This window comes from Pituophis catenifer, unplaced genomic scaffold, assembly GCF_029215685.1.
Source record: "Pituophis catenifer annectens isolate HBS135680 unplaced genomic scaffold, rPitCat1.0.hap2 SCAF_2, whole genome shotgun sequence".
Taxonomy (NCBI): Eukaryota; Metazoa; Chordata; class Lepidosauria; order Squamata; family Colubridae; genus Pituophis; species Pituophis catenifer.
This window is the reverse complement of record NW_027256882.1, coordinates 177,515,768-177,540,122: the sequence shown is the minus strand read 5'-3', so window position 1 is coordinate 177,540,122 and position 24,355 is coordinate 177,515,768. Positions and strand designations below refer to the sequence as shown.

At 41.5% G+C, this 24,355-nt stretch overlaps 1 protein-coding gene across 3 annotated transcripts in view; it reads right to left on the bottom strand.

Annotated features, from left to right (window-relative positions):
* Nucleotides 1-24,355, bottom strand: part of SHFL (shiftless antiviral inhibitor of ribosomal frameshifting) — a 34,465-nt gene that overhangs the window by 3,300 nt on the left and 6,810 nt on the right. For all 3 annotated transcript variants that reach the window (XR_011600050.1, XR_011600049.1, XM_070938192.1), the window contains exons 2-8: nt 20,755-20,896; nt 19,533-19,582; nt 17,471-17,515; nt 16,779-16,811; nt 13,897-14,046; nt 1,604-1,707; nt 293-441 (exon numbers count right to left, since the gene is read on the bottom strand). Coding sequence is in view for 1 of the 3 variants with exons in the window: in XM_070938192.1 (XP_070794293.1) it covers nt 293-441; nt 1,604-1,707; nt 13,897-14,046; nt 16,779-16,811; nt 17,471-17,515; nt 19,533-19,582; nt 20,755-20,896 (673 nt within the window). In the remaining 2 variants the exon portion in view is untranslated. The remainder of the gene's footprint in view (nt 1-292; nt 442-1,603; nt 1,708-13,896; nt 14,047-16,778; nt 16,812-17,470; nt 17,516-19,532; nt 19,583-20,754; nt 20,897-24,355) is intronic.

The window sequence follows — 24,355 nt, the reverse complement described above, 5'->3', positions numbered from 1 at the left end:
ACGGAATCCATAACCAGAACAATCCTGTGAGTCCAACAAAATTGCCTATCTGCTGTCATATTTTTGTATTTATCCCCAGAAAGTACTCCATACAGCCCTGCAGAAGGTGCTGTTTGTATTTTTTATAAGGTACTAAAACCAGCTAAATAAGGAAAAGTGAAAATCGCATTTTTACTGCCTTTTTGCTGACAATGACCAACATCAATTCTGTATAGCATCCCAGAAGACGCCACACATACTTCCTATTGAGCATGGCAGGGATCCTGAAGTTTCAGGGCACGGTCAATCTCACCTGATCGGTTGTAGCAATCTTCTGCAAAGCAAGAATGCTGCTGTCTGCCTCGGGGTCCTGGGGACTTTCGAGGTGGGAGGATACAGCTTGGGAGTACAGGTGTATGGCACTGGAAGCAAGGAGATGGTGTCCCCATCTGAGCTGATCCCCTGTATGGGGGAGGCAGAAGTAGGTCCTTTATTTATTTGGTTTATATAGCCACCTATCTGACATATGTGACTCTGGGCAGCTTACAATAAAACTTTATGGCCTGTTCATTCTATCTCCACTCCATGGCCTGGTTTTATTATAATTCATAGCACTGTGTTTTACATCTTTTCCTCAGGCCACTGAACTAAAGAGAAAATATAACTTTTAATGCTTCAAAGAGTGTTGTGAGACTGTACAGATTCTGCAACATGCAAATTTTTGCAAAATAAACAAACATCGCCCGGGACAAGGAAGACACAACCTAGCTTACAATACCAATGGACAGCATCACATCCATTGCTCCCTGTGTGATAAGAAATATTAGAACTATTAATAAAGGAGAATATTTGTAGCTCAGGATTGAAATGAGGGGTCCTTGGTACTCTCTGAGCTTGCTTGTTTTCTTGAAGACATTTCATGACCGTAACTAGATAATATCATCAGTGCTGGTGACTGGTAATTAGTGTCTTTATAATATCTTATGACAATTGACAAATATTTTGTTCTATTATTTTGTTTTTCAGCAGCTTACATGGTTACCTAACTCACAGAACTACCTGTTTTCCCCACAACCACTTTGGGAGCTGGGTTGGGCTGAGACAGAGTGACTGGCCCAAGATCATCCTGCTGGCTTTCAGGCCTAAGGAAGGCCTAGAATTCAGTCTTCTAATTTCTAGGCTAGCACTTTCACCAGACACTCTGATGATCATGATAATGCAAACGGATGCTTCTTAGGTATGGGAGTGTTCTATGTACAGACTGAAGATTCTAAAAAGCGCCATCCCAAGTTCTAGCTTGTTCAGTTAGAAACCACACAGAGCATCCTATTTCTGAGCGGCAAACTGGGATTTTTTAATTCTCCCCAAGGAAAGAAGGCTGCTTTTCCCAAAATTCAGACAGCTCTTCTATTTAAACCACCAAGGAAAGGTTTGAAGGCCTCCACATCTTGTCATTCAGGATATGTCAGCACACATCATCCTGAGATCTAGATATCAAATGGCCTAATAAAAGATGATCAACTAACATGCTGTCTATTTTTGGTTTGCTAGATTTAACAAATATGCGGCTTTCTAAGACTTGGGGATGGTAACTATACCAGGCCGTACAGGATTTGCTTCTCACCTGAAAGTATGGCCACACGATAAACATTTAAATTCTGCTGTGCCCCACATTTTATCGTATGGCACTGGATCATAGCGGGCCCCACATCGGCGGCAACGGGACACCTGTGAAAGATTCCAAACAAAGAACTGAACAAGCTTCCAACTCCAAAAAGAATCTCAATAATAGTAACCATAGCAGAAATTCTGTCAGAGTTGTGCATTGTTGCTGTGACCATTGTGCTAAGGTTGATTAAACCCAGCAATTTCTTTCCTGGAGTCCTACCACGTTGCAATCTGTTTCATTTGCAAGCTGCAACCAAGGTCCTGTAATGCCAACCCACTTCTCTTCTTGGTGCTTCTGTTTTGGCCTTATCAATGGGAATCATGGACGTTTTCAAGAACTCATAAATACAATCTGGGTTAGTACAAAATGTGGGCTGAGAAACGGGACAGAAAATTGGCAATCAGTCTTTTTAATGGGGAAAAAATTGTAAGAAAAATGTGTTGGAATGTATATTTCATCCAGTGCAGTGGTGCAGGAAGTAATGGGAAAAAGCTTGTTTCTTGAGGTTGCAAGTGCCAAATGTTGGGTTAGGAGTCAGTACCACACGACTGATGGGATCTATCCAGAAGCAGATGCAGCGTATATATTCAGTCAATGACCAGTAATAATATAGATCACATACAACACATCAGATCAAAACGAATAAGGTAAAATACCAACATGGCAGAAAGTCTCTATACTAAAATGCAACCTAAACTACTATAGTGATACAGAACAATAAACCATCAAATATAATCTAAAATAATAGTTTGTAAAGTAACTACACATTACTTCAAATGAAAGTATGTGAAGTGATTACTGTCAGAGTTTCTTGCAAAAATCAAATCCAGAAACACACACAGATAAACTGATTCAGCAGGATTCATTAACTTCTTTATATACACAATAATACATGAAGTAAGTTGAAGCAGTTTCAGTTTCATTTCAGCTCAGATCAGCAGACAGCTTGCACACACACTGCTTAGTTTCAATTTTTCTTTCTCTGCACAGAATCAGAAGCTGCAGACTAAGACACATCCTGGCTCCAGTCTGTCTCAGCTCTCAATTGGTTGACTTAGTCGCTATGTCTATTCATTGGCTGACCTTGTTACCATATCTTCCCACTCATGAATATTCTGACACTCCTCCCTTCATGACTGGAGTAGACATAAAATCAAATTACCTTAATATTCTTCAGATACCTGTAATTGAAGACCCACATTCACATTTCCCTTCAAATACCTGAGAACCCTTTTACTATGATACATCCTTTGCAATGAAACAAAGATCACCCACAAATGTTAATAGTTTACAATCTCCACCTTGTAACTTTCCAGTGTATGTGCAACCATCAGCCTTGCAACTCTTGAACCTAAGACCTTTCAATGCAGTATCTAGACAGATATTCAATTCCTGACTGACTGCTTCAGTCCATAAATGGCCTTGTTCAATTTATACACCATGTTAGGCCTTTTACTTTCATACCCTGGTGCTTGAACTATGTAAATTTCTTCCTCTAATTCTGCATTGAGGAATGCAGTGGTTATGTCAAAATGCCAAATTTTATGGCCATGTGCCACTGCCAATGCTAGTGCCAGCCTTATGCTTTCACTCTTTACAGTTAGCGCAAATACCTCATCATAGTGCACATTTTTCAACTGTGAAATACCTTGTGCCACTAACCTTACTTTATATTGGACATCATCATTGGGCAGTACTTTCTTCTTGTACACCCACTTGCATCTTACAGCTTTGCTGTATAGATGTGAACACTTTATGTTCATCCGTGGATTTCATTTCTTTGTCCATGGCTTCTTTCCACTTTACTTGTTCAATTCTAGGCAATGCCAACACTTCCTTATAGTTTCTTGGCTCATACCATACATTACACACTTTAACCTTACTAGCAGAAACATGTCAGGTGGAATCCCCTTGTTCCATTGCTCTGACCTGCATGGCATTGACTGCTCCTGTGCTTCAACCCTCTCTTGCTTCATATCTTTTTCAGCTTCTCCTCCCTGAACGCTGACACCATCACTAAGTGAGTTACTGTCACTAAGTGAATCATTCCAAAAATTTGCATAAATTCTGCTCCAATTTTGCTCTGCAAAGCTAGCAGACCGTGAAATCGCTATTCTTTTGCTCCCATCGTTAAAATGATAGCTTTTAGAGCCTGGCTCATAGCCCATAAACCTGAGCTTTGCAGCCTTTGGTTGTCCCTTTCTTCTAACTGCTTTTGGAATATGCACCCACGCATTGCTTCCAAAAACTCTTAAATGTGCCAGAGATGGCTTCCTCCCATATAGCATTGTAGGGAAACAATAATATAGAATATAAAATACTGATATACTAGATTTAGTAAAAGCTTGTTATTCTGTAATCATTAGGTTCCTGTAACATATATATTGTGCTTTTGTATCACATATATTATTCCTTTCTATTTGTATCTCCTGTTACAAACATATTGTCATTAGGCCTCTGAAATGTATCTGGTATTTGTCAAACGTATGTCCCTGCCATTTGACCTGCTCATATCAATCTCTTTCTGTGCCATCTAAAAACATGGTACGTATCTGTTGGAACTCCAGCCATCAACAAAGGGGTAATTTACATCTCAATCCTAATTTATGTCTGATCTGGGTAAAATCTGGTCTTCAGGAGCCAGGCGCTAAGTGGCCAATTAAGTAAACAAAGATAAGACTAATTGGAAGTTTAGATTCCTTTGCAGGGCAACAAAGAATACACAAACATAAATTAAGGGGCCAGAATTGGGGACCTAACTGGTGCTTTAAAGGTATAAAAAGTGGTTACATCTTCTCTGAAGATGTGAACCCTCCCATATACATATCTCTTTGTATGTGTTTGGAATGGTTTTACCCAGCCTTTTGTCTTTGATCAAAGATTAAATGTTGATTCTTATTCAAGCCTCCGTTTAAGTCTTTCTTTTTGGTTCACTGAGAGCTTAAGCGTATAGCCGGACCTTACATTTCTGGCGCCCAAGGAACGTGGGGCTTGAAGGCAAAGTTTTCCTTCAAGGTTGCCACATTTGGCCCCCCATACAGCCAACCCCCTTGTGGTTTGGCGGCCTTCACCAACGGCGGACGGAAGAAACCGGCGAGGACCAGAGACGACGTCAAGAGCGCTCCCGGCAAGTTTAAACCGGTGACTTCGACCTGGTCGGCCGTCGGCAGATTCTGTTTCCAGCCGGACCTGAACGCCCTAATTGAGGCTTGAATTGGGTATTGGGGAAGATTGTCCTCTGCTAGGTGAGTAGAGACTTTTTCTTTTGGGTGGGGAGGGGAGTGTTGCTTTGTGAGTGTGTGAATGAGACGAGGGAAATTCCTCAGAGGTTTGCCCTCGAAGCGACGTGCGGAGATCCAATCTGCGTTTCTGATTATCCGAGAGGAGATCAGCCAGAGACGATCGCTTTGAAAGGAGTGTGACTGTTGGAATAAGAATCTGTAGTGCAGGAGAGGGCTCTGACCAAACTTCGGACCCGCAGGGGAGGTCTGGGAAATCTCTTAGGGAAAAAGAGAGGGTTTGGTTAGGCTTCGCACCGACGGAAAGGTGTGAGAAATCTCCTCAGGAGACAGAGAAAGTCTAGTCAGGCTTTGAGCTGACAGAAAGGAATCCCCTGGAAAATGGGCAACCATGCTGGTAGTCCATTCGGAATGAGTAACTTTGTAAGAAAAACAAAGCCGTGTTCCCCTCTGGACTGCGTGTTAGCCCATTGGGACACAGTAAAGCCTATTGCAGAAAAAAAGATTGTTCTAAAAAAGAATAAACTGAAAGCCCTCTGCACATCCATCTGGCCAACCTACTTAATTGGTCCTAACGTAGGAACCTGGCCTCCAGAAGGCAGCCTTGATTTAGATTTTGTCAACAAATTTGCTGAATTTCTGGCTGCCATAGGACGAACTGAAGAGGAGCTTTACATTAGCTTCTTCTCCAATCTCCTTTGTCGCCCAGACATCCAGAAAGCATGTGGGCTCACTCCAACACCCTCTTCTAAAATTTGTCCCATTGTCACTTTTGCAAAAAAGAAAAAGCTATCCAAAGTGACTGAAGAAAAAGAGGAGTTTCCCCCACCATATTATGTTGCTCCCCCTTCACCTGATGTAAATGCTGTGCCTTTAATGGCTCAGGCACCTCAGGCAACAGCACAATCTGCTGTGCAGGATCAGGTGCGTCCAACTGCCCCTCAGATTAATCCACAAGCTCAGGTGCTCCCAACAACATCACAGCCATCCCAGGCTAATCCACAAAGTTCAACATCCCAAGCAGCCCAAGCTCTGTATCCAGATCTGACGGCTTTAAGTCCTCCTCACACTAGGACGGGACAGACTTACGCACCTGCTGACCAACCGGGTCCCTCAGTCCTAGCCCCCCTTCGACAAGTTCCTATGAAAGATGAATTGGTGTTTGTTCACACACCTTTTACTACCAATGATCTTTTCAATTGGAAAGCAGGACTTCCCTCTTACAGGGAATCCCCCCAAAGTTATGTTGAACTCGTTCAACGGGTGATGGCCACTCATAGACCTAATGTGCCTGATATTTTTACTCTCTTATCGGCACTCCTGTCTACTGAGGAAAAACAACAAGTTCTTAAAGCCACCACGGCACACTACAAAGCTGCTAGAGAACATGGCATTCAAACTAATAACGATGACCCAGCTTTATGGCCTGAACCCCTGATTCTTTTTAGCCCCAGCTATGAGGTTGATCCCAACACAGATCAGGGTGCCCTCATCCTCCAGAGAGCCAGGGATGCTATCCTTCAAGGACTGAGGCTCGGTGTTCCAAAAACGGTGAACTTTCACCGAGTTCATCAGATCCTTCAAAATCCAAAGGAATCCCCCACTGATTTTTTGAACCGTTTGAAAGATGGATTTCGGAGGTTTACTGACCTCGACCCTGATAGCCCAGCTAATGATGTTTTGCTGAAAATGACCTTTGTGGGACAAAGTGCTCCCGATATAAGAAGGAAATTGCAAAAACTAGAGACCCCTACTGCTAAGGACTTAGAGGCCCTCATTCAAACAGCTTTCACTGTCTATTCCCAAAGGGAGGAAGAGGAAGAAAAGAAAGAAGATAGGAAAATGAGAAAGCAAGCTGCTCTTTTAGCAGCGGCTTTGAGCCCCCAAAATAAAGGCAGGGGGAGACCCCTCCCGAAAAATCAATGTGCCCGGTGTCATCAAACTGGCCATTGGTGGAGAGAATGCCCCAACGAACCACAACGGCCCAATAGGGGACGTGGACAAATGAGGGGAAGGGGAGGATACAGACCTCATCCCCCGCAAGCCCCCCTCATGTCAGCTCAGGCTCCTGAGTTTTATCCAGAAACCTACTGAAGGGGCTCTGGAGGGTCAATTGCTTCCCCAGACCCTCTGATGGAGCTCAAAGTGGGGAACAAATCTTATTCCTTTTTGATTGATACAGGAGCTACCTTTAGCGTCCTGAACGATAAATCCATTCCTTGCCTCTCTTCTAAAACCACCCCCATTGTTGGAGCAACCGGGATAGAAGAGAATGCCCCGATCAGTCACCCAATGGAGGTTGAACCAACCAAGGGACCATCACTCCAGCATTCCTTTCTAATATTGCCACAATGTCCTATCAATCTTTTGGGGAGGGATCTGCTAGGAAAATTGGGGGCAGTTATACAATGCTCCCAGCAGGGAGTTTCCCTTGAAATTCCCCCAGAAAGAGCTTATCTTTGCTTCCTAGAGAAAGAAACAATCCTTAGAGGACCTGATTCAAATAAAATAAATCCCCAAGTTTGGTATCAAGGAATCCCTGGGTTTGCAAAATTTGCTACACCCCACATGGCTCAGCTCCTCCCAGGTGCCCAACCTATCTCTATTCGCCAATACCCTATCAAACAGGAAGCCCGGCCTGGCATTAAAGCACAGATTGAACTTTTTCTGAAAACTGGGCTCCCCTTAACGTTTATACGCCTCATTCAGTTCAAGCTCTCCTTGAACAGAAACTCCCAGCATGGGCCACCTCATGCCAGATTTCTAAGTATGCAAGCCAGATTTTAGAATCAGACTCTGTTCAGCTTCATAGATGTGAAAGGCTGAATCCAGCTACCCTTTTGCCTTGCCCCCCCGAGGATGGTCCACAGCATGACTGTTTAGCTGTCTTGGAATCCATGGTAGGCATTCGTGCAGATCTTAGGACTGAACCTTTTGACAATCCTGAGTCCCAACTCTGGACTGATGGCTCTTCTTTTGTAAAAAATGGGAAAAGATACACAGGACTGGCTGTAGTTTGCAGAGATGGCCCCCTCCTCCTACGACAACTCCCCTCTCACTGGTCCGCTCAAGCAGCCGAGCTTTTAGCCCTGATCGAGGCATGCCATCTGTCAGCTGGACTGCGCACTAATATCTATACTGACAGTCGTTATGCATTTTTGGCTGCACACACTCATGCTGCTCTATGGAAGGCTCGTGGCTTTACTGGTGCAGATGGGAAAAGTCTAAAGATGAAGCCCTTGCTAGAAAAACTTGTCACAGCTGTCAGACAGCCATCCCAGCTAGCTATCATTCATTGTCGAGGACACCAGACAGACCACAGTGAAATCTCTCGTGGGAACCGGGCTGCTGACTATTGGGCCCACCAAGCTGCTGAATCAGGCCCTGCTGTCAATCCCAGGAATCTCTCAGCTTTGCTTCCCTGTGACCCCACGCAACACCTTCCTGCCCTATATGATACTAGGGACCAGCTACACCCTGATGGCAAGTGGTGCGATGGGTGGTGGGTTGTTCAAAACAGAATCCAGCTCCCTCAACAAATGGTGTGGAAACTTGTTCAACGAGCTCATCGCATGTCTCACAGCGGTCCTCGCCCACTCCAGAAGTGGCTCACATCCCGCTATTGCAATCCAAACTTGCGTGGCCTTTGCAAGACTGTTGTTTCTCAATGTGACATCTGCCAAAGGAACAACCCCCGAGGGGGCAGTCCGCTTCCTCTCGGTCGTCTTCAAACTGCCCGATACCCAGGGGAGGCTTGGCAAGTAGACTTTACTGAACTCCCAAAAAGGGGAGCAAAATCTAACCTTCTTGTATTTGTGGATTTATTCACTGGATGGCCAGAAGCCATCCCTACTTCCACCCAAAAAGCCAGAGAGGTGGTGAATGCCTTAGCTGATCACATTATCCCAAGATTTGGGGTCCCTAAGGGTCTTGAGTCTGACAATGGCAGGCATTTCACCTCACAGGTTACTCAGGATGTCAGTAAGTTTTTAGGCATCCCTTGGCACCTCCACTCTGTTTACAGACCACAGGCTTCATCAAAAGTGGAACGTTTGAACAGAACCCTGAAAACACACTTGTCCAAATTATGCCAAGAAACCCAACTCCCCTGGCCTAAGGTACTACCACTAGCCTTAGCAAGAATTAGAGCCCTGCCTTCAGGGAAATTAGGATTGTCACCCTTTGAAATGATGTATGGGAGACCCTTTGTTGCTTCTGCCCTGCCAGATTCTAGTGAAGGGGAAAGAAATATCACCTCATATTTGCATAATCTGGCGCAGATTTTGTCCTCTATCTCTAAACAGGTCCAATCCGCTTTACCTCCAGCTGCTGACGTGCCACCATTGGCTGAACCGGGCCAGTGGGTAAGAATCAAAGAACTCTCTCCCACCTGCACTCAGCCCAAGTGGTCTACACCCCGTCAGGTTCTTCTGAGCACCCCCACGGCTGTGAAAGTGGATGGCGTCAAAGTGTGGGTCCACGCATCACGAGTCAAGCACGTCCCCGAGCCCCCTGAGCAGTGGCAAGTCCAACAGCTGGAAGGACTCAAGCTGAAACTTCACCGCTCCCCAGCATCGCCTGCTGACCTGTTCACTGATGAACTGGATAGACTGGACACCCATTGAATATATTTGGTTTGCTGTTTTTGTTGTCTTTGCTGTTTTTCTGCTCTGTTGCTGCTGGTTTCCCCGCACATTCTTTGGAAAAGGTGACAATGGCTCTGATCTTTATTTTGGTTCCACAACTTGTCTCAATGTTTTTGATCCTCGGGACTTTTATACCCGCAGCCAAACTCTTCCCCAACTGAACCTCACATGATCCTTAAAACCATCCCTACTAAATATGTACCTCTTTTACAGAATGATGGAAAGCATTCCATCGTTTAAATAAAAAGAGTGAAATGTAGGGAAACAATAATATAGAATATAAAATACTGATATACTAGATTTAGTAAAAGCTTGTTATTCTGTAATCATTAGGTTCCTGTAACATATATATTGTGCTTTTGTATCACATATATTATTCCTTTCTATTTGTATCTCCTGTTACAAACATATTGTCATTAGGCCTCTGAAATGTATCTGGTATTTGTCAAACGTATGTCCCTGCCATTTGACCTGCTCATATCAATCTCTTTCTGTGCCATCTAAAAACATGGTACGTATCTGTTGGAACTCCAGCCATCAACAAAGGGGTAATTTACATCTCAATCCTAATTTATGTCTGATCTGGGTAAAATCTGGTCTTCAGGAGCCAGGCGCTAAGTGGCCAATTAAGTAAACAAAGATAAGACTAATTGGAAGTTTAGATTCCTTTGCAGGGCAACAAAGAATACACAAACATAAATTAAGGGGCCAGAATTGGGGACCTAACTGGTGCTTTAAAGGTATAAAAAGTGGTTACATCTTCTCTGAAGATGTGAACCCTCCCATATACATATCTCTTTGTATGTGTTTGGAATGGTTTTACCCAGCCTTTTGTCTTTGATCAAAGATTAAATGTTGATTCTTATTCAAGCCTCCGTTTAAGTCTTTCTTTTTGGTTCACTGAGAGCTTAAGCGTATAGCCGGACCTTACAGCATTGAATATGGAGTATCATTAATGGATGAACTCCACAGCCTATTAATTAAATAATTAGCAGTCAACATGGCTTCACCCCAAAATGACCTGCTCAGACCAGAGTCCTCCAGCAGTGAGTCCTTCATGGTTTGTACGACTCCATTTCGCCTCTCAACAACACCATTCTCAGCTGCTGGGTACGGATTTGTGCATCTGTGTTTTATACCTAACTGTCCCAACCATCGTTGAAAACTTGTTGACATGAATTCTGAACCTCTGTCAGTCTGCAGCTGCCATACCTGTTCTTTATATCTCCTTTCTACAAAGCTTACCCATTGCTTAAATCTCTGTGGCCCCTCTACTTTACTCTTTAGTAAATAGCATAACCCAAACCTGCTGTAGTCATCTGACCAGCACATACTTTGCTCCTCCCAAACTGGCTTGCATTGGCCCAACCAAATCTGCATGCACCAGCTCTAGAGCTCTTGTTGTCTGCCTTGTGCTACACTTGCTTACTGGGAATGCTTTGGACTTTGATGATTTGCATACTGCACAGTCCAAATATGCCTTACATCCCTTTAAATTCAACCCTTCTGCAAATTGTTGCATTTGTTGCAAAACTCTGAAGCTAGCATGGCCAAGCTTCCTGTGCAAGAGATGAACACATGAATTGTGTTTTGGTACATTTCCAAATGTTTGTGCACATTTGTCCCTGCAACACATAAAAAGTATCTTCTTTTATGCCCTGTGCACATACATTTCCATTTCTCTTTATGAGACACCTTCCATGTACAAATGTGGTCTCAAATCCTTGCCTGTCTAAATTAGAAACACATAGCAAATTATGCTCCATTTCAGGCACACATAATATAGCATTAAACCTTGTTTCCAAACATGGAATTTGCACACTGCCTCTTCCAATGACTTTAGCCTTCTGGCCATTTGCCAAGGCTACTGCATTTCCAGCAGCTGAATCTAACCTGTAAAACAATTTAGAATTGTGAACAATTGTTTGACTTCCCCAACTGTCAATCAACCATTTGTCTCTGTTATTGCAACGGCTAACTTTTGCAACAGCAATCTGTTCATCTTGCAGTTTTCCTTGCAAACAGTTCCTGTCTTGCAAATAACGTTTTCTTTGCAAACAGCTTTTTCTTTGCAGTCTCTCTTTAAATGTGTAGTTTCACCACAAATGAAGCACATCCATTGTTGCTGTTTTTTCTGCTTGCAAAGTCTTCGCTGGGCTGTAATCTGATATCTTCTGCTGCTACTTATCTCTTTGCAGACATCTTGCCTGTTGCTAGGCTCCTTGGAGACAGCCAGTCTATGGAATTTTCCATTCTGCTCCTTGGGCCCCACCTCAGGGATTCCTCCTCGTTGCTTTTTCCATAATGGTGTTTGTTCTCCTCAGCAATCAAACAAGGTTTTAAAGCCTCCAAACTCAACTCCTACTCTGGTTTGCACTCAAACATTGCAGAAACAATGTCCCACGTTTCATCCAGGCTGTTTAACACTAGCAATACCTTCTGAGACTCAGGAAACTGCAATCCACCCTGTTCTAATTCCACAAACAAAGTTTGCATTTGTACAAAATGCTGTTCCACAGGTTCTCCTGGTTGCAAACTGGCTCTTTATAATTTTCTTGATAACTGAACAATATTGCATGCTGATACACTCACATGCATATTTCTTAATTTCAGACAGACCTCCTTTGCAGTCTTTTAATCAGTCACATTCAAAAACTGTTCATCTTCCAAACTCAAGATGAGATAAGCCATTGTTTTATCATGCTGCCTCTGCTCTGCAGCAGCAAACACCTGTGGTGGATTTACAACGATATCCCAGAGCTCCTTAGCCTTCAGGAAACATTCCATCTTTGCAGCCCAAACAATATAGTTCTTCTGTCCCAAACGAGGCAGAGAGCTCTCCTTAAATTCAACAGCAGCCATTCTGCAAGCTTTATCTGCCTTGTTCTCATCTTAATTACAATTCAGTCTTCTGGGTGCTCTGGGCCCATAACCTGTCAGAGTTTCTTGCAAAAATCAAATCCAGAAGCACACACAGATAAACTGATTCAGCAGGATTCATTAACTTCTTTATATACACAATAATACATGAAGTAAGTTTTCAATACCAACAGCAGATTCACAGTTTCATTTCAGCTCTGATCAGCAGACAACATGCACACACACTGCTTAGTTTCAGTTTCTCTTTCTCTGCACAGAATCAGAACCTGCAGACTAAGACACATCCTGGCTCCAGTCTGTCTCAGCTCCCAATTGGCTGATTTAGTTGCTATGCTTATTCATTGGCTGACCTTGTTACCATGTCTTCCCAGTCATGAATATTCTGACAATTACAAGTAGTCTTTGAGTTGCAACAGCAACTGGGACTGGGAACTGTGATCTGTGAGTGATCCAATTGTAAAGCACGTGACCACATCACTTAGAGTAGGCAATTCTAGCAGGCAAGGGTGCCATCATTAAATGAGGACCGTAATCTTACAAGTCATTGTAAATCTCCCTCATTTAGCATTGTCATAATTCCGAGGAGTTGCTGACCAAATAGTCATAATCCAAGGACTACCTGTATAAATCTGCATATTATGATCTCAATTTAGAAATAAGGCTTTTAAGTCATTATTTTCATAATTTTTATTACACCCATGAAAAATTTGGCAGCTGTGTAGATTATGGTGGGTTTCATGTCTCATAAAAGAAGGGAGGAAATGATCAAATTAGATGCAACAATAACAGACACAACTCAGATACTGAATCCCTACAGGAAAATGCAGCTTTGGAGTAAACCCTAGGATGGGTTCACCTCAACTAGTCCTTGGAATGACTATGAGATAAAGAATGAAAGACAGGAAAAGCTCACACACACATCCCCAAGTTAGTTATGCTACCGTTTTCCATCCTAAAGAAATTGTAGCAAGGGTGGATAATTCATGGTCCTCAGGCAACCCCCAACCACATTTTTCTAGGTCCTGGAAGTTCTCTGGAGGACACACTGCTGATCTTTGGTAGGAAATTGCTGATTTTCAGTATCAGTAAGGAAAGTCTCCTTGTAAATATTTCTGTTGCAAAAATTTGCTCCAATTCCTTTTAAAATGAGAACGACAGGTGAGCATACTAATCTCAATGCTTCATATGAATTTAGTGGAGGACTGTTTTATCACAAACTTACATGGTCTTTTTCTTTTCAATTTAGGCAAGAGTAGAAAACAGCAAGGAAGACAGTAAGGCCACGAGAACAGTATAGTCAGAAGTCAGCTTTCTTGGACCACCTTCCTTTGAGGGCTAAGCAATCATTATGTATCTTTTCTTTTATGTACACCGAGAGCATATGCACCAAGACAAATTCCTTGTGTGTCCAATCACACTTGGCCAATAAAGAATTCTATTCTATTTATCAGATAGGATCGTGCATTAAGGCCATCACACCGACCTGTTTTCTCTCTGGGACCTGACGCCACCACATCTGGTCACAGGGTTGGCAGGAAAACTGGCGAGTAGCTGGAGGGATGCGATTGTTTTGGGCATTATTGAACATCTGTAAGTTCTCCTTTGTCAAGGGCATCAGCTGTTTAGCAACCTCCTAAGGAAAACACAAAGGAAAGACATGGAAGTGATCCCAAGTGCTCTAAAATATTAAACATCCAAGTATTTTCTCCATAGATTAAATTAATGTGTCTCATCAACTAGGAAGGGGAAGGGAAGGGAAGGGAAGGGAAGGGAAGGGAAGGGAAGGGAAGGGAAGGGAAGGGAAGGGAAAGTTTTTGGATGTGGATATGGAAGTTCTGACTGATTCTGTGGAGAAATGTACTATGGATTAGTAAGGAAGAAAGCTATTTAAATAGAGCTTCCAACATATTTCTAAATATGTTTTATTTTGCAATTTGATGGAACATCAATAAATATTCCTTTATTTCACCATTAAATATCTAAAATATTTAATGTGTCATGAAGGGATAAAGAATTGGCTGTTCCAATTCTTAGGTAGCTTTCATGTTTTAATTCTTTCAGTGTTCTGATATTTGGCCAGGCATTGGAATTATTCTCCAGAGAGTAATGATCATACACAAATAGGAGCCTAGTAGGCCTAATTTCTGAGATCTATTGCCGAGGAAAGCACTAATGGGAACTAAACTCTCTCAGGTTGGGTTGGGGAATAATAGGGCTGATGTCAGAATTGCCACTCTGGTGAGCCAGCCATGCTTTGCCAGCTGCCAGTCTGCCATATATACTGGGAGGAGAGAGCTGCGGGGAAGTATAAGTGGTGGGGGAGAGAGCTGGCATATGCCATCCTGTGAGGGCTACCTGCCATTCCAAGGTCACACTATGGAATGCAGCACCATCCAGCCCGTTAAGCCAGGACTGTTACAAGAACAATTTGTTTTAATGTAATTGGCACTTAGAGATAACCAAGGGGGAAGGTAGGAACAAGAGAAAAGTCAACCAGATGCTTTGGGTGCGAAAATTCAGATCTGGCTTTGCTACATTGTAACCACTTGGCTTTAGTAAAGTGTATTTTCATTAATAATGGAGTCGAGAGTCTTGCTTTTCTAATTGACCAAGTTGGAACGGCTGACATTAAGTCAGATCTGTGACTATGTCCTTACCCGAGAAGGAGTCAGAAGTGTTGGAGGACATTGGGGCGAAGGAAGAACCTGAAACCCTGGCACCCCAGGCAGGGAGCCTGGTGTGGCCAGTTTGAGTTTGATGTCCAATTGAAGGTGGCAGGAGGGAGACCAATGCCCCTGCCCATGATACTGGAGCACTGGCAGGAGGGCTCACTGGGAGGGGCAATGCCCTGTTGGTTGTGGGAAGTCGGAAGGATGGAGGAACCAGAAGAACCCCTTCTGGGGTTCAACATTGTGTGAGGCACCCGGGGCCAAACTCGCCGGCCTCCAGATTGGGCTGAAACTGTTGAAAGAGGACCCCAGCTGCGACGTTTGACTAAGCACTCAACTATCTGTCAGGGAGATTCCAGGAGTTTGGGATATGCAACCAGCCCCTTCCTGGTGGAACAAGCCCTAGCTGCCAGCCTGTGGCAGTGCTACCAGATCCAGCAGCCCCAGTACTGGCTGTCCTGGCGGCACTGGCCATCCAATCAGCACCCTCTGCTGCACCATCCCCAACTGCTACTCTGCCCCATCCTCACCAGTCATCCTCCGGGTCGGGGACAAACACCAACCATCCCCCTTGGGGGTGAAGTATGATGGAAGCCTGAAACAACTGGGCTACTTTTTGGGCCAGGTCTGGCATTATATCTATCTATCAATCAATCAGAATAGAGCTGGAAGGGACCTTGGAGGTTTCTAGTCCAACCCCCCTCCCCCGTTCAAGCAGGAGACCCTATACTATTTCAGACAAGTGGCTGTCTAGTCTTTTCTTAAAAACCTCCAATGATGAAGCACCCACAACTTCTGAAGGCAAGCTGTTGCACTGGTTAACTGTCCTCACTATTAGGAAGTTTCTCCTTAATTTCAGGTTGCTTCTCTCCTTGATTAGTTTCCATCCATTGTTTTTTGTCCTGCCTTTTGTCCTACTTTGGAAAATAAATTGACCCCCTTCTCTTTGTGGCAGCCCCTCAAATACTGGAATACTGCTATCATGTCATCGCTATTCCTTCTTTTCTCTAGATTAGCCAAACCCAAATCCTGCAACCGTTCTTCACATGTTTTAGTCTCTAGGCCTTTAATCTTCTTAGTTGCTCTTCTTTGCATTTTTTCCAAAGTCTCAACATCTTTTTTGTAATGTGGTGACCAAAATTGGATGTAGTACTCCAGGTGTGGCTTTACTAAAGCTTTATAAAGCGGTACTAATACTTTACATGATTTTAATTCTATGTCTCTGTTTATATAAGCAAGAATCGTATTAGCTTTTTTGGCTGCTGGCCCACACTGCTGGCTAATATTTAAGTAATCGTGCACTAGGACTCCAAGGTCCCTCTCACAGTTGCTGTTTTTGAGCTACTTTTGCCCAATCTGTACTTGTACCTTTGGTTTTTCCTGCCTAAGTGTAAAACCTTGTGTCAACCCTGAAGCTGGCCTGACTGAAGCCATTTTGTCTGCTTCAGTGTTACCACACTGGAGCTGAGGGTCAGGGAGGGAGGATTTGAGATAGAGGGATTTTTGTAGCTGTCACCCAAATCAAGATAATCAGACAGAGAAAACGGCCCATCACTGCCTATATCCAGGAGTTCCGAAGCCTGGCACCAGTCAATCCTGATGGATTATTTCTGAGAGGAGCTGAACAGGGAATTATGCTATACTTGGGGAGTACTGAAAAATCTGTTCCATCATATTCTAGCATTTCTATTCTCACCTTAATTTTCTTATCATCCTTGCCCTTTGCGTCCTGCAAAAAAAAAAAAATTATATTAAAAGCTAGACATTTGTTAAACTTCATACATAGCAGTGTTAAATTGTAACTTTGGAAACAATTGATAAGGCTGCTCTATGGCTTCTACAGTGTAGACCCCTGGGTGTTCTTTCCCATTCCACTTTCTTTTTTTAATACATAGGCCACAGAGAGATGTAGTTACTTATTCTTTAATTTTCCAATAATGCCTGTGTATTCTATGGGCTTCAAAGGCACACCTGGAAATAATGATGCTGAGAGACTAATGATTTGCTTTTCGGTATCTTAGGTTTCCATTTCATTTCTTTTTCAAATTAAAAAAAAACTTAGAAGCAGGTGGAAAATGTTAAGTAAATTGCTTCTGAGCACAGGGCTTACATTGCACACCTATGTTTTAAGAGCTACTTATCAACAATTGATAAATTCTTCATGCCAAATGATTAAACTGCTAACCAGTCTATTAACTGTTAAAAGGGATTGACAAAGAAAGACATTTTAGATTTGCCTAAAAAAAATTAACTGAGATTTTTCTCTCCTTAAAACTTCAAACTGACAGTTCAGCTTCTCAGAGAACCTGATTTAAATAAAATAGAAAAAAAAATGTTACCAAAGTAAACTTCACAATTGTAGCTGCCCTGTTCTCCTCTCTTAATCACCTGTTTATTCTGCTCCTCTTCTTTCTTCAGTTTATTCACTACTTTCTAAAAACACAGAGAAAAGTTAAAGTGAAAAAGTAGACAGCAAAAATATAGACAACTATGAAATTACTACCATACAACAAAGAACAGTTTCCAAGTCACAAAAACATATTGTCAGGGAAATTAGAATGGCAAGTAATTGAATGAATAAACCAAACCTAGAATGTTACATCTGGAAACCACAATTGATAGACGGATAGAGTAGCGTAGATATAATGGCAGCATATGAAGCTAGTGAAGGTTTAACAGTAAAAGAATGGCTAACTAAATTGTAGGGATGTGCTTTGAAATCTAGAAGAACTTGATATTTAAAAAGTAAAGTAATGCTGTGTCAGAGTTTGTTGCAGCACACACCGACACAATTAAATGAACTTCAGCAGGATTCAAATTACATAAGAAACTTCTTTATAACATATGAGACATATACACTGCTCAAAAAAATAAAGGGAACACAAGCAGAAGACATCCGAGATCTGAATGAATGAAATAGCCTTATTAAATACTTTGTTCGTTACATACAGTAGTTTTGTGTTCCCTTTAGTTGTTTGAACAGTGTATAACCTACTGTATGTAAAGAACAAAGTATTTAATAAGGCTATTTCATTCATTCAGATCTCAGATGTCTTCTGCTTGTGTTCTCTTTATTTTTTTGAGCAGTATATAAAATACCAAGAGCAGTTCTCAGAAGCATAATCACAGAAGCACAGTTAACAGAAGGAAGGACAATAATAGGAGCACACAACTTGTATTTATACATATCAGTTAACCTAAGCCACGCCCAGGCTCCAAACTGTTTCAGCTCCCAAACAGCCCTCATTGACTGACTTAGTTGCTATGCCTATACATTGGCTGACCTTGTTACCATATCCTATCCCAGTCCTGAACTCTCATACACACTGACATGCTGTATAGAATTCATTTCTATTTCCACTTTTATATTACAGTTTTATGCATGGAATTGTGCTACATCCAAAATTCAGATTTTAGAATTTATATCTTGACATATTGTCTAGATATAATTTACAGTATTGTCTTAATACATTAACTATCACCTATAGCTTCTCTCTTACTCTTTGGTTTTAATGATTTGAACTATGTTAATCAGGTACCTGCAAAGTTTAATAGATAAATAGTTTGAATAGAAAATGGTATAAAATACCTTAAGTATTAAAAACTTTTAATGATGCATTAGCATATATTACCAGTATAGTCATACCATATTTCACATTGGTTGGTTATCAACTCATATTTATCCTTTAGTTTTCTATATGTATTACATATTTTTATATTCTTTTAAATTTGTGTACACGAATTTATATCATCATTATCCCTTAACTATTTTATAAATGCCCTGTTTCCCCCAAAATAAGACATCCCCTGATAATAAGCCAATCAGGCTTTTGAGCACATGGCAATAAGGCCAAGCGCTTATTTCAGGGTTCAAAAAATATAAGACAGGGTCTTATTTTCGGGGAAACACGGTATATATTATTTTTTTAAAAAAATTAAATGGTATATTCCAAAGAGAAAAAAAGATTTTGGGGAAGAGTTCTGGATAGGGCATGGGCAATTTAGGTGAAAGGCACACATGGGGTTCCCCCCGCCTTACATCTTTAGTCATGAATGGCTTCAGTTTACCCCAACTTCAAATCTGGGGTAAATATTTCCTTCCTATTGACTTCAGTGGAGAAGAGAAATAAAAACAAGAACTGCCTAATCACATCAGCACACCTAAGGAGAACAATCATAAGGGCTCTATGACCCTTATGGTTTCTAAAACAGTTGTTTTTACCCTATACTGAGAAAATAGCAGGAAGAGGGGAAAAAAGCATCTGGAATATCATATAGCATAATAATCTGTAGAATGACAGCTAGTTTCCCTTCTAAGGCTAAACTAGTTTGGTTCTTTGTATTCCCTTTCCCAATTTAGCGTCCATCATATCCCTTTCAATGTGGTCTTTCACTCCTCAGATTTTGCCTAAAGGAAACAGAGCATCTAAATTAAACAGATTATTATTACCAATGCTATCGGATCACCACTGAGCTTCTCTCCATCTTCTGGCTCTACACCTAAAAAACAACAATATATAGTTAGAGCAGTTTAGATTTAAAATAAACAGATAGCCAACTTGAAGATTTCTAGTTATGAAACTGGGAAATGCATACTTTATGGAAATCCATGTGGCAAAGACATGCAGCAGTTGACCGGGGATGAAGGCCAAGACAAAATAAGCAAGTTGGCATAATTTGAATTGATGTCTATCTTTAATGCTCATGGATTATCCTTTCTCAGCATTATCTCTGCAAATGTTATTATTTCTGTGGTTTTCCATACATTAGAGTCCTTTAAAATCAAGCAACTGCATTTTTATTGCAACATGGATAGGCAACCTTTAGGTGAGATTAAGAACTGGAGAGAATGTGGTCCTTCCTTCCTCTCTCTCATCTCATATATACAATACTTTCCATCTATTTCCCTCCTCAAAAAGGAGGAACGCTATGCCAACAGTTTTCAATAGTCACCAAGATTGCCTGTTCTGATTCCAGAGGAAGCCATAAATATAAATTTTAATATTGTAAGCTGCCCAGAGTTGCCTTGTGGTAAGATGGGCAGCTAATAAATTTTACAAATAATAATGTAAAGTAAAATAAAACAAAACAAAATAAATAGAAAAAATAAATGTCTACATGCACATATTTGCAAACCTGTAGGGTGCAATGAATACGTTAATAAAAGGATCCAAGAAACTCAAGGAAGCAAGGCAAGGCACATGTTGAATGGAAAATACACACTCCAATGGTTAGTCTGACTTGAGTAATGTGCATTTTAGATTGGTTAAGCAATTTTTTTTTTAGAAATAATTTTTAAACTTTTTCCCCCCAGGACTTATGACAAAGATAAGATACCTACACCTCCAGTCCCTATGAGGCAGGACAGGCTGCAGAAGCAAAAATATAAAAAATATGATTAATAATAAAAACTCTATGTCTGGTCATGCAAGCAGGAAGAATAAGGATATTTCAGAGTTATAATAGACTGAAAACATCAGAAAAATCTATAATACAGAAGATACTGTCTGAATCTTCAAACAGGCTATGGAAATCCCTGCGCTTCTTCCTTTTGCTTGTTCTCTTCTCCGTGGATGTATCCCTAACCACCATGAATGGCCCAAAATGTTTGAATGCGGACTCCCCTCCCCCACCCCCCCAGACTAATGTATCAGCATCAGTGCTAGATTCACCTTCTGTTTCTTTTATATCAAGGGTGATGTACTTGCAGACTAGATCATGATTGTTGTGGAACGTCCGCATCAGAATCACAGCATCCGTGATGCTCACTTTCCCATAGAATTTCTCCCGTAGTCGGCGGACACTTTTTTCTAGCTGTATTGAAAATATGAAAGCAATTAAAAATGTAAAATTTTCAGAGACCTGACATATTTTCTTTTAGGGCAGATTTCCTCTTAGTGCCAACCCAGACTTGTTGCTCAGTAGCTGGATTAATAAATACATTTATGCAATCATTTATTTAAAACAAGATGATGGATAAGTATGTAGGTGGGAGTAAGTTTAATTCTTTCCTCACTTGTGGTTTTGACTACTATTAACACAAATAATAGCTTTCCATCCAGATCAATAGCTACCTGGGGGAGAAGTATTTCTTTATGAAGATTGTAGCAGGGAAGGAAAGGGCTCACCCACATACAGTTGCACACATGTATGCGCACCCACACATACATGCAACTTCACCCCCCAAAAAACATTTAGCATAGCTAATATAATTTCTTCTTTGGCCTTTACTGAGCAACTGTCTAGAATTTTATTAGTACTTTTTAAACTGTTTGCAAATATTCACCAGAAAGTGCATCCTTTCCAATGTCTCAATTCATAAGTCATGCCAGAGTTCCCATTCCCCAACAGCAAGAACTGAGACCAGTGAGAAGATCAAGAAAGTTAGCAGGAAGACTTACATACATCTCAGGGATTCTTTTCTACCTTTGTAAGGTTAAATCATGGATTGTAGAGCAAACCACTACTTGCTGTGACATTTTCACTGAGCAGGCAACATGAACTTTGCAAAACTGGAAAGTTCATCCTTCTTGGCAAACATCTCATATGCATGATAAAAAAAAATCAAGTCAAAGCTGACTCTTATGAATACAACCATGTTATTTTTTTACAGCACTTTGGATATTTGTTATCCCTTTCTCTTGGGATTGTTTATTTCTCCTGGGATTGTAATTTGTTATCCCTTTCTCCTGGGATTGTTTATTTCAATTTTCCAGTTAAATCTACAGCCCTGGAATTAACTGGTGGCCCCCAATTATGTACAAACTGGGTTCAATCCTACTTAGTTTCTGGATCAGCCTAGGTTGTTCCATACATACACATATGTATAATTTTTATTAAATAAGTTTTTCCACAGAATAAAAATAATATAAAATTTTAAGATAAGACAACTAGAGATAAATAAGAGAAAAGTGAAAAATAAAAAAATTAAAGAATTACAGAGTTGGGAGGGACCTTGGAGGTCTTCTAATCCAAAACTCTGCTCAAGCAGGGGACCATACTGTTCTGGACAAATGGTTGTCCAATCTCTTAAAAACATCTAGTAATGGAACATCCACAACTTCTGAAGGCAAGCTGTTCCACTGATCAATTGTTCTCACTGACAGGATATTTCTCCTTAATTCTAGGTTGTATCTCTCTTTGATAAACTTCCATCTGTTACGCCTTGTCCTGCCCTCAGGTGCTTTGGAGAACAGAACACCCATCTTCTCTGTAATGGTCCCAAAAATATTGGAAGACTGCTACTATGTCACCTTAGACCTTCTCTTTGTTAAATTAGACATATCCAGTTTCCACAACCATTCATATGTTTTATCCCCCAGTCACCTTATCATCTTTGTTGCTCTTCTCTGCATTCTTTCTAGAATCTCAGTATTCTTTTTTGTATTACAGTGACTAAAACTGGATGCAGTATTCCAAGTATGATCTTACCAATGTAGTATAAAGCAGTACTAACACTTCATGTGATCTTAATGCAGCCTAGGACTGCATTGGCTTTCTCGTAGTTGCAACACACTGCTAGTTCAAACTTTAGTGGTTGTCTACTAGGATAGAGTTCCCCAACCTTTCTGACTTTGTGAACTGGGGTGGGGTAGAAGGGATGGTTCCTCCAAGGAGTGGGCAAGAATGAACAAGTAGCCTGATTCTGAACAGCTCAAATCCTGGTAGTGGGCCACAGCCCAGGGATTGGGGACCCCTGTATTAGGACCCCAGCTCCCTCTCACAGTTACTGTTGTTGAGCTAGGTACCATCTATTCTACACAATTAGATTTGGTTTTTCTTGCTTAAGTGTGGCCTTACTTTTCTCACCATTGAATTGCACTTCGTTGGATAGGGCCCAGTATTCAACTCTGTCAAGATCCTTCTGAATCTTGAATCTATCATTTAAGATGTTGGCTATTCTGGCCAGCTTGGTATCATCTGCAAATTTGATAAATTCTCATTCTATCCTCTTATTTACATCATTTATGGAGATGTTGAAAAGCACTGGGCCTAAGACAGAACCTTGAGGTGCCCCACTGTATGCTTCCCTCCCATGTAGATGTAGTTCCATTAAGGACTATACATTGAGTGCAGTTTTTCAGCCAGCTATGAATCCTTCTGGTGGATCGCACATTTTTCTAACTTAGCAAGAAGTAGGCTGTGGTTACTTTGTCAAATGCCTTAGTGAAGTTTAAGTAAATGATGTCTACAGCATTTTGTTGGTCCACTAATTTAGTCACTTTGTCAAAGAATATAATAATGTTTGTTTGGCATGATCTGTTTTTGACAAACCATGTTGGCTTTTAGTAGTATCTGTTCTGTCCCCCTTCCTCACACAGGCAGACGTAATACCAAGCACGCCTGCCAATATTTTATTAGGTAAACAGATTAGAATTCTTGGCAGACCAAGGTTTTGGCAGCAAACTACCGAATGCCTGCCAAGACCGTTTTCACTCCCATAAAGCAGAAGAGGATTTATCTTCAGTCCATTCCTGGGGCAACAAATTATCCACGAGACAAGAGTTTAGTCAATGTTCAGTCCAAAAATATCCAAGCTGAATTTCAGAGATCACGATGTGACTTTCAGGGTTTAACTTGTCCGTCACAAAGCCTGAAGAGCAATCCCATCCACTTTTATTCCTGGTGGGGAGTGGCTCCGTAACTCAGCTCAATCTCTGGCCTTCCCACGCCTCTTCTGTTGCTGCGCACGCTTCTCCCTCTGACGCTGCCTGGGATCAAGCCAGGATTCATCATCCTCGCTCCCTATCAATTGGTGCTCCGATATGCCTTCCTCCTGGCACAATCCAGGCTGTTCCTCCTGGCCTTTGGATAGAACCTGAGGCATTGCCAGAAAGGAGGGTCCTAGAGAGGGAGGACTTGTCAGTTCCTCCCCATCACCTTCTGAGTCCTCTTCCTCTGTTAGGACAGGCTCGGGAGTCGGGGTCACAACAGTATCTTTGCTTGTTACTATTTGTTTGTAGATCGATTACTTAATTATCTTTTCCAGGATCTTCCCAGGTATTGTTGTAGTTTCCTGAATCCATTTCCCTCCCTTTTTTTTGGTGATGGGAACCACATCAGCTCTTTTCTAGTCCTCTGGTAGTTCCCCCGTGCTCCAGAACTCTGAAACATATGATTCAGTGGTTTTGAGATCATGCCTCCCAGTTCCTTTATATAATCCTGTGATATAATCCATCTGGTCCTGGTGATTTGAACTCATCTAGAGTGGATAGGCGTTGTTTTACCACTTTCTTGCCTAATTTGACTGTATTTCTGATCTGTTTTTTACAA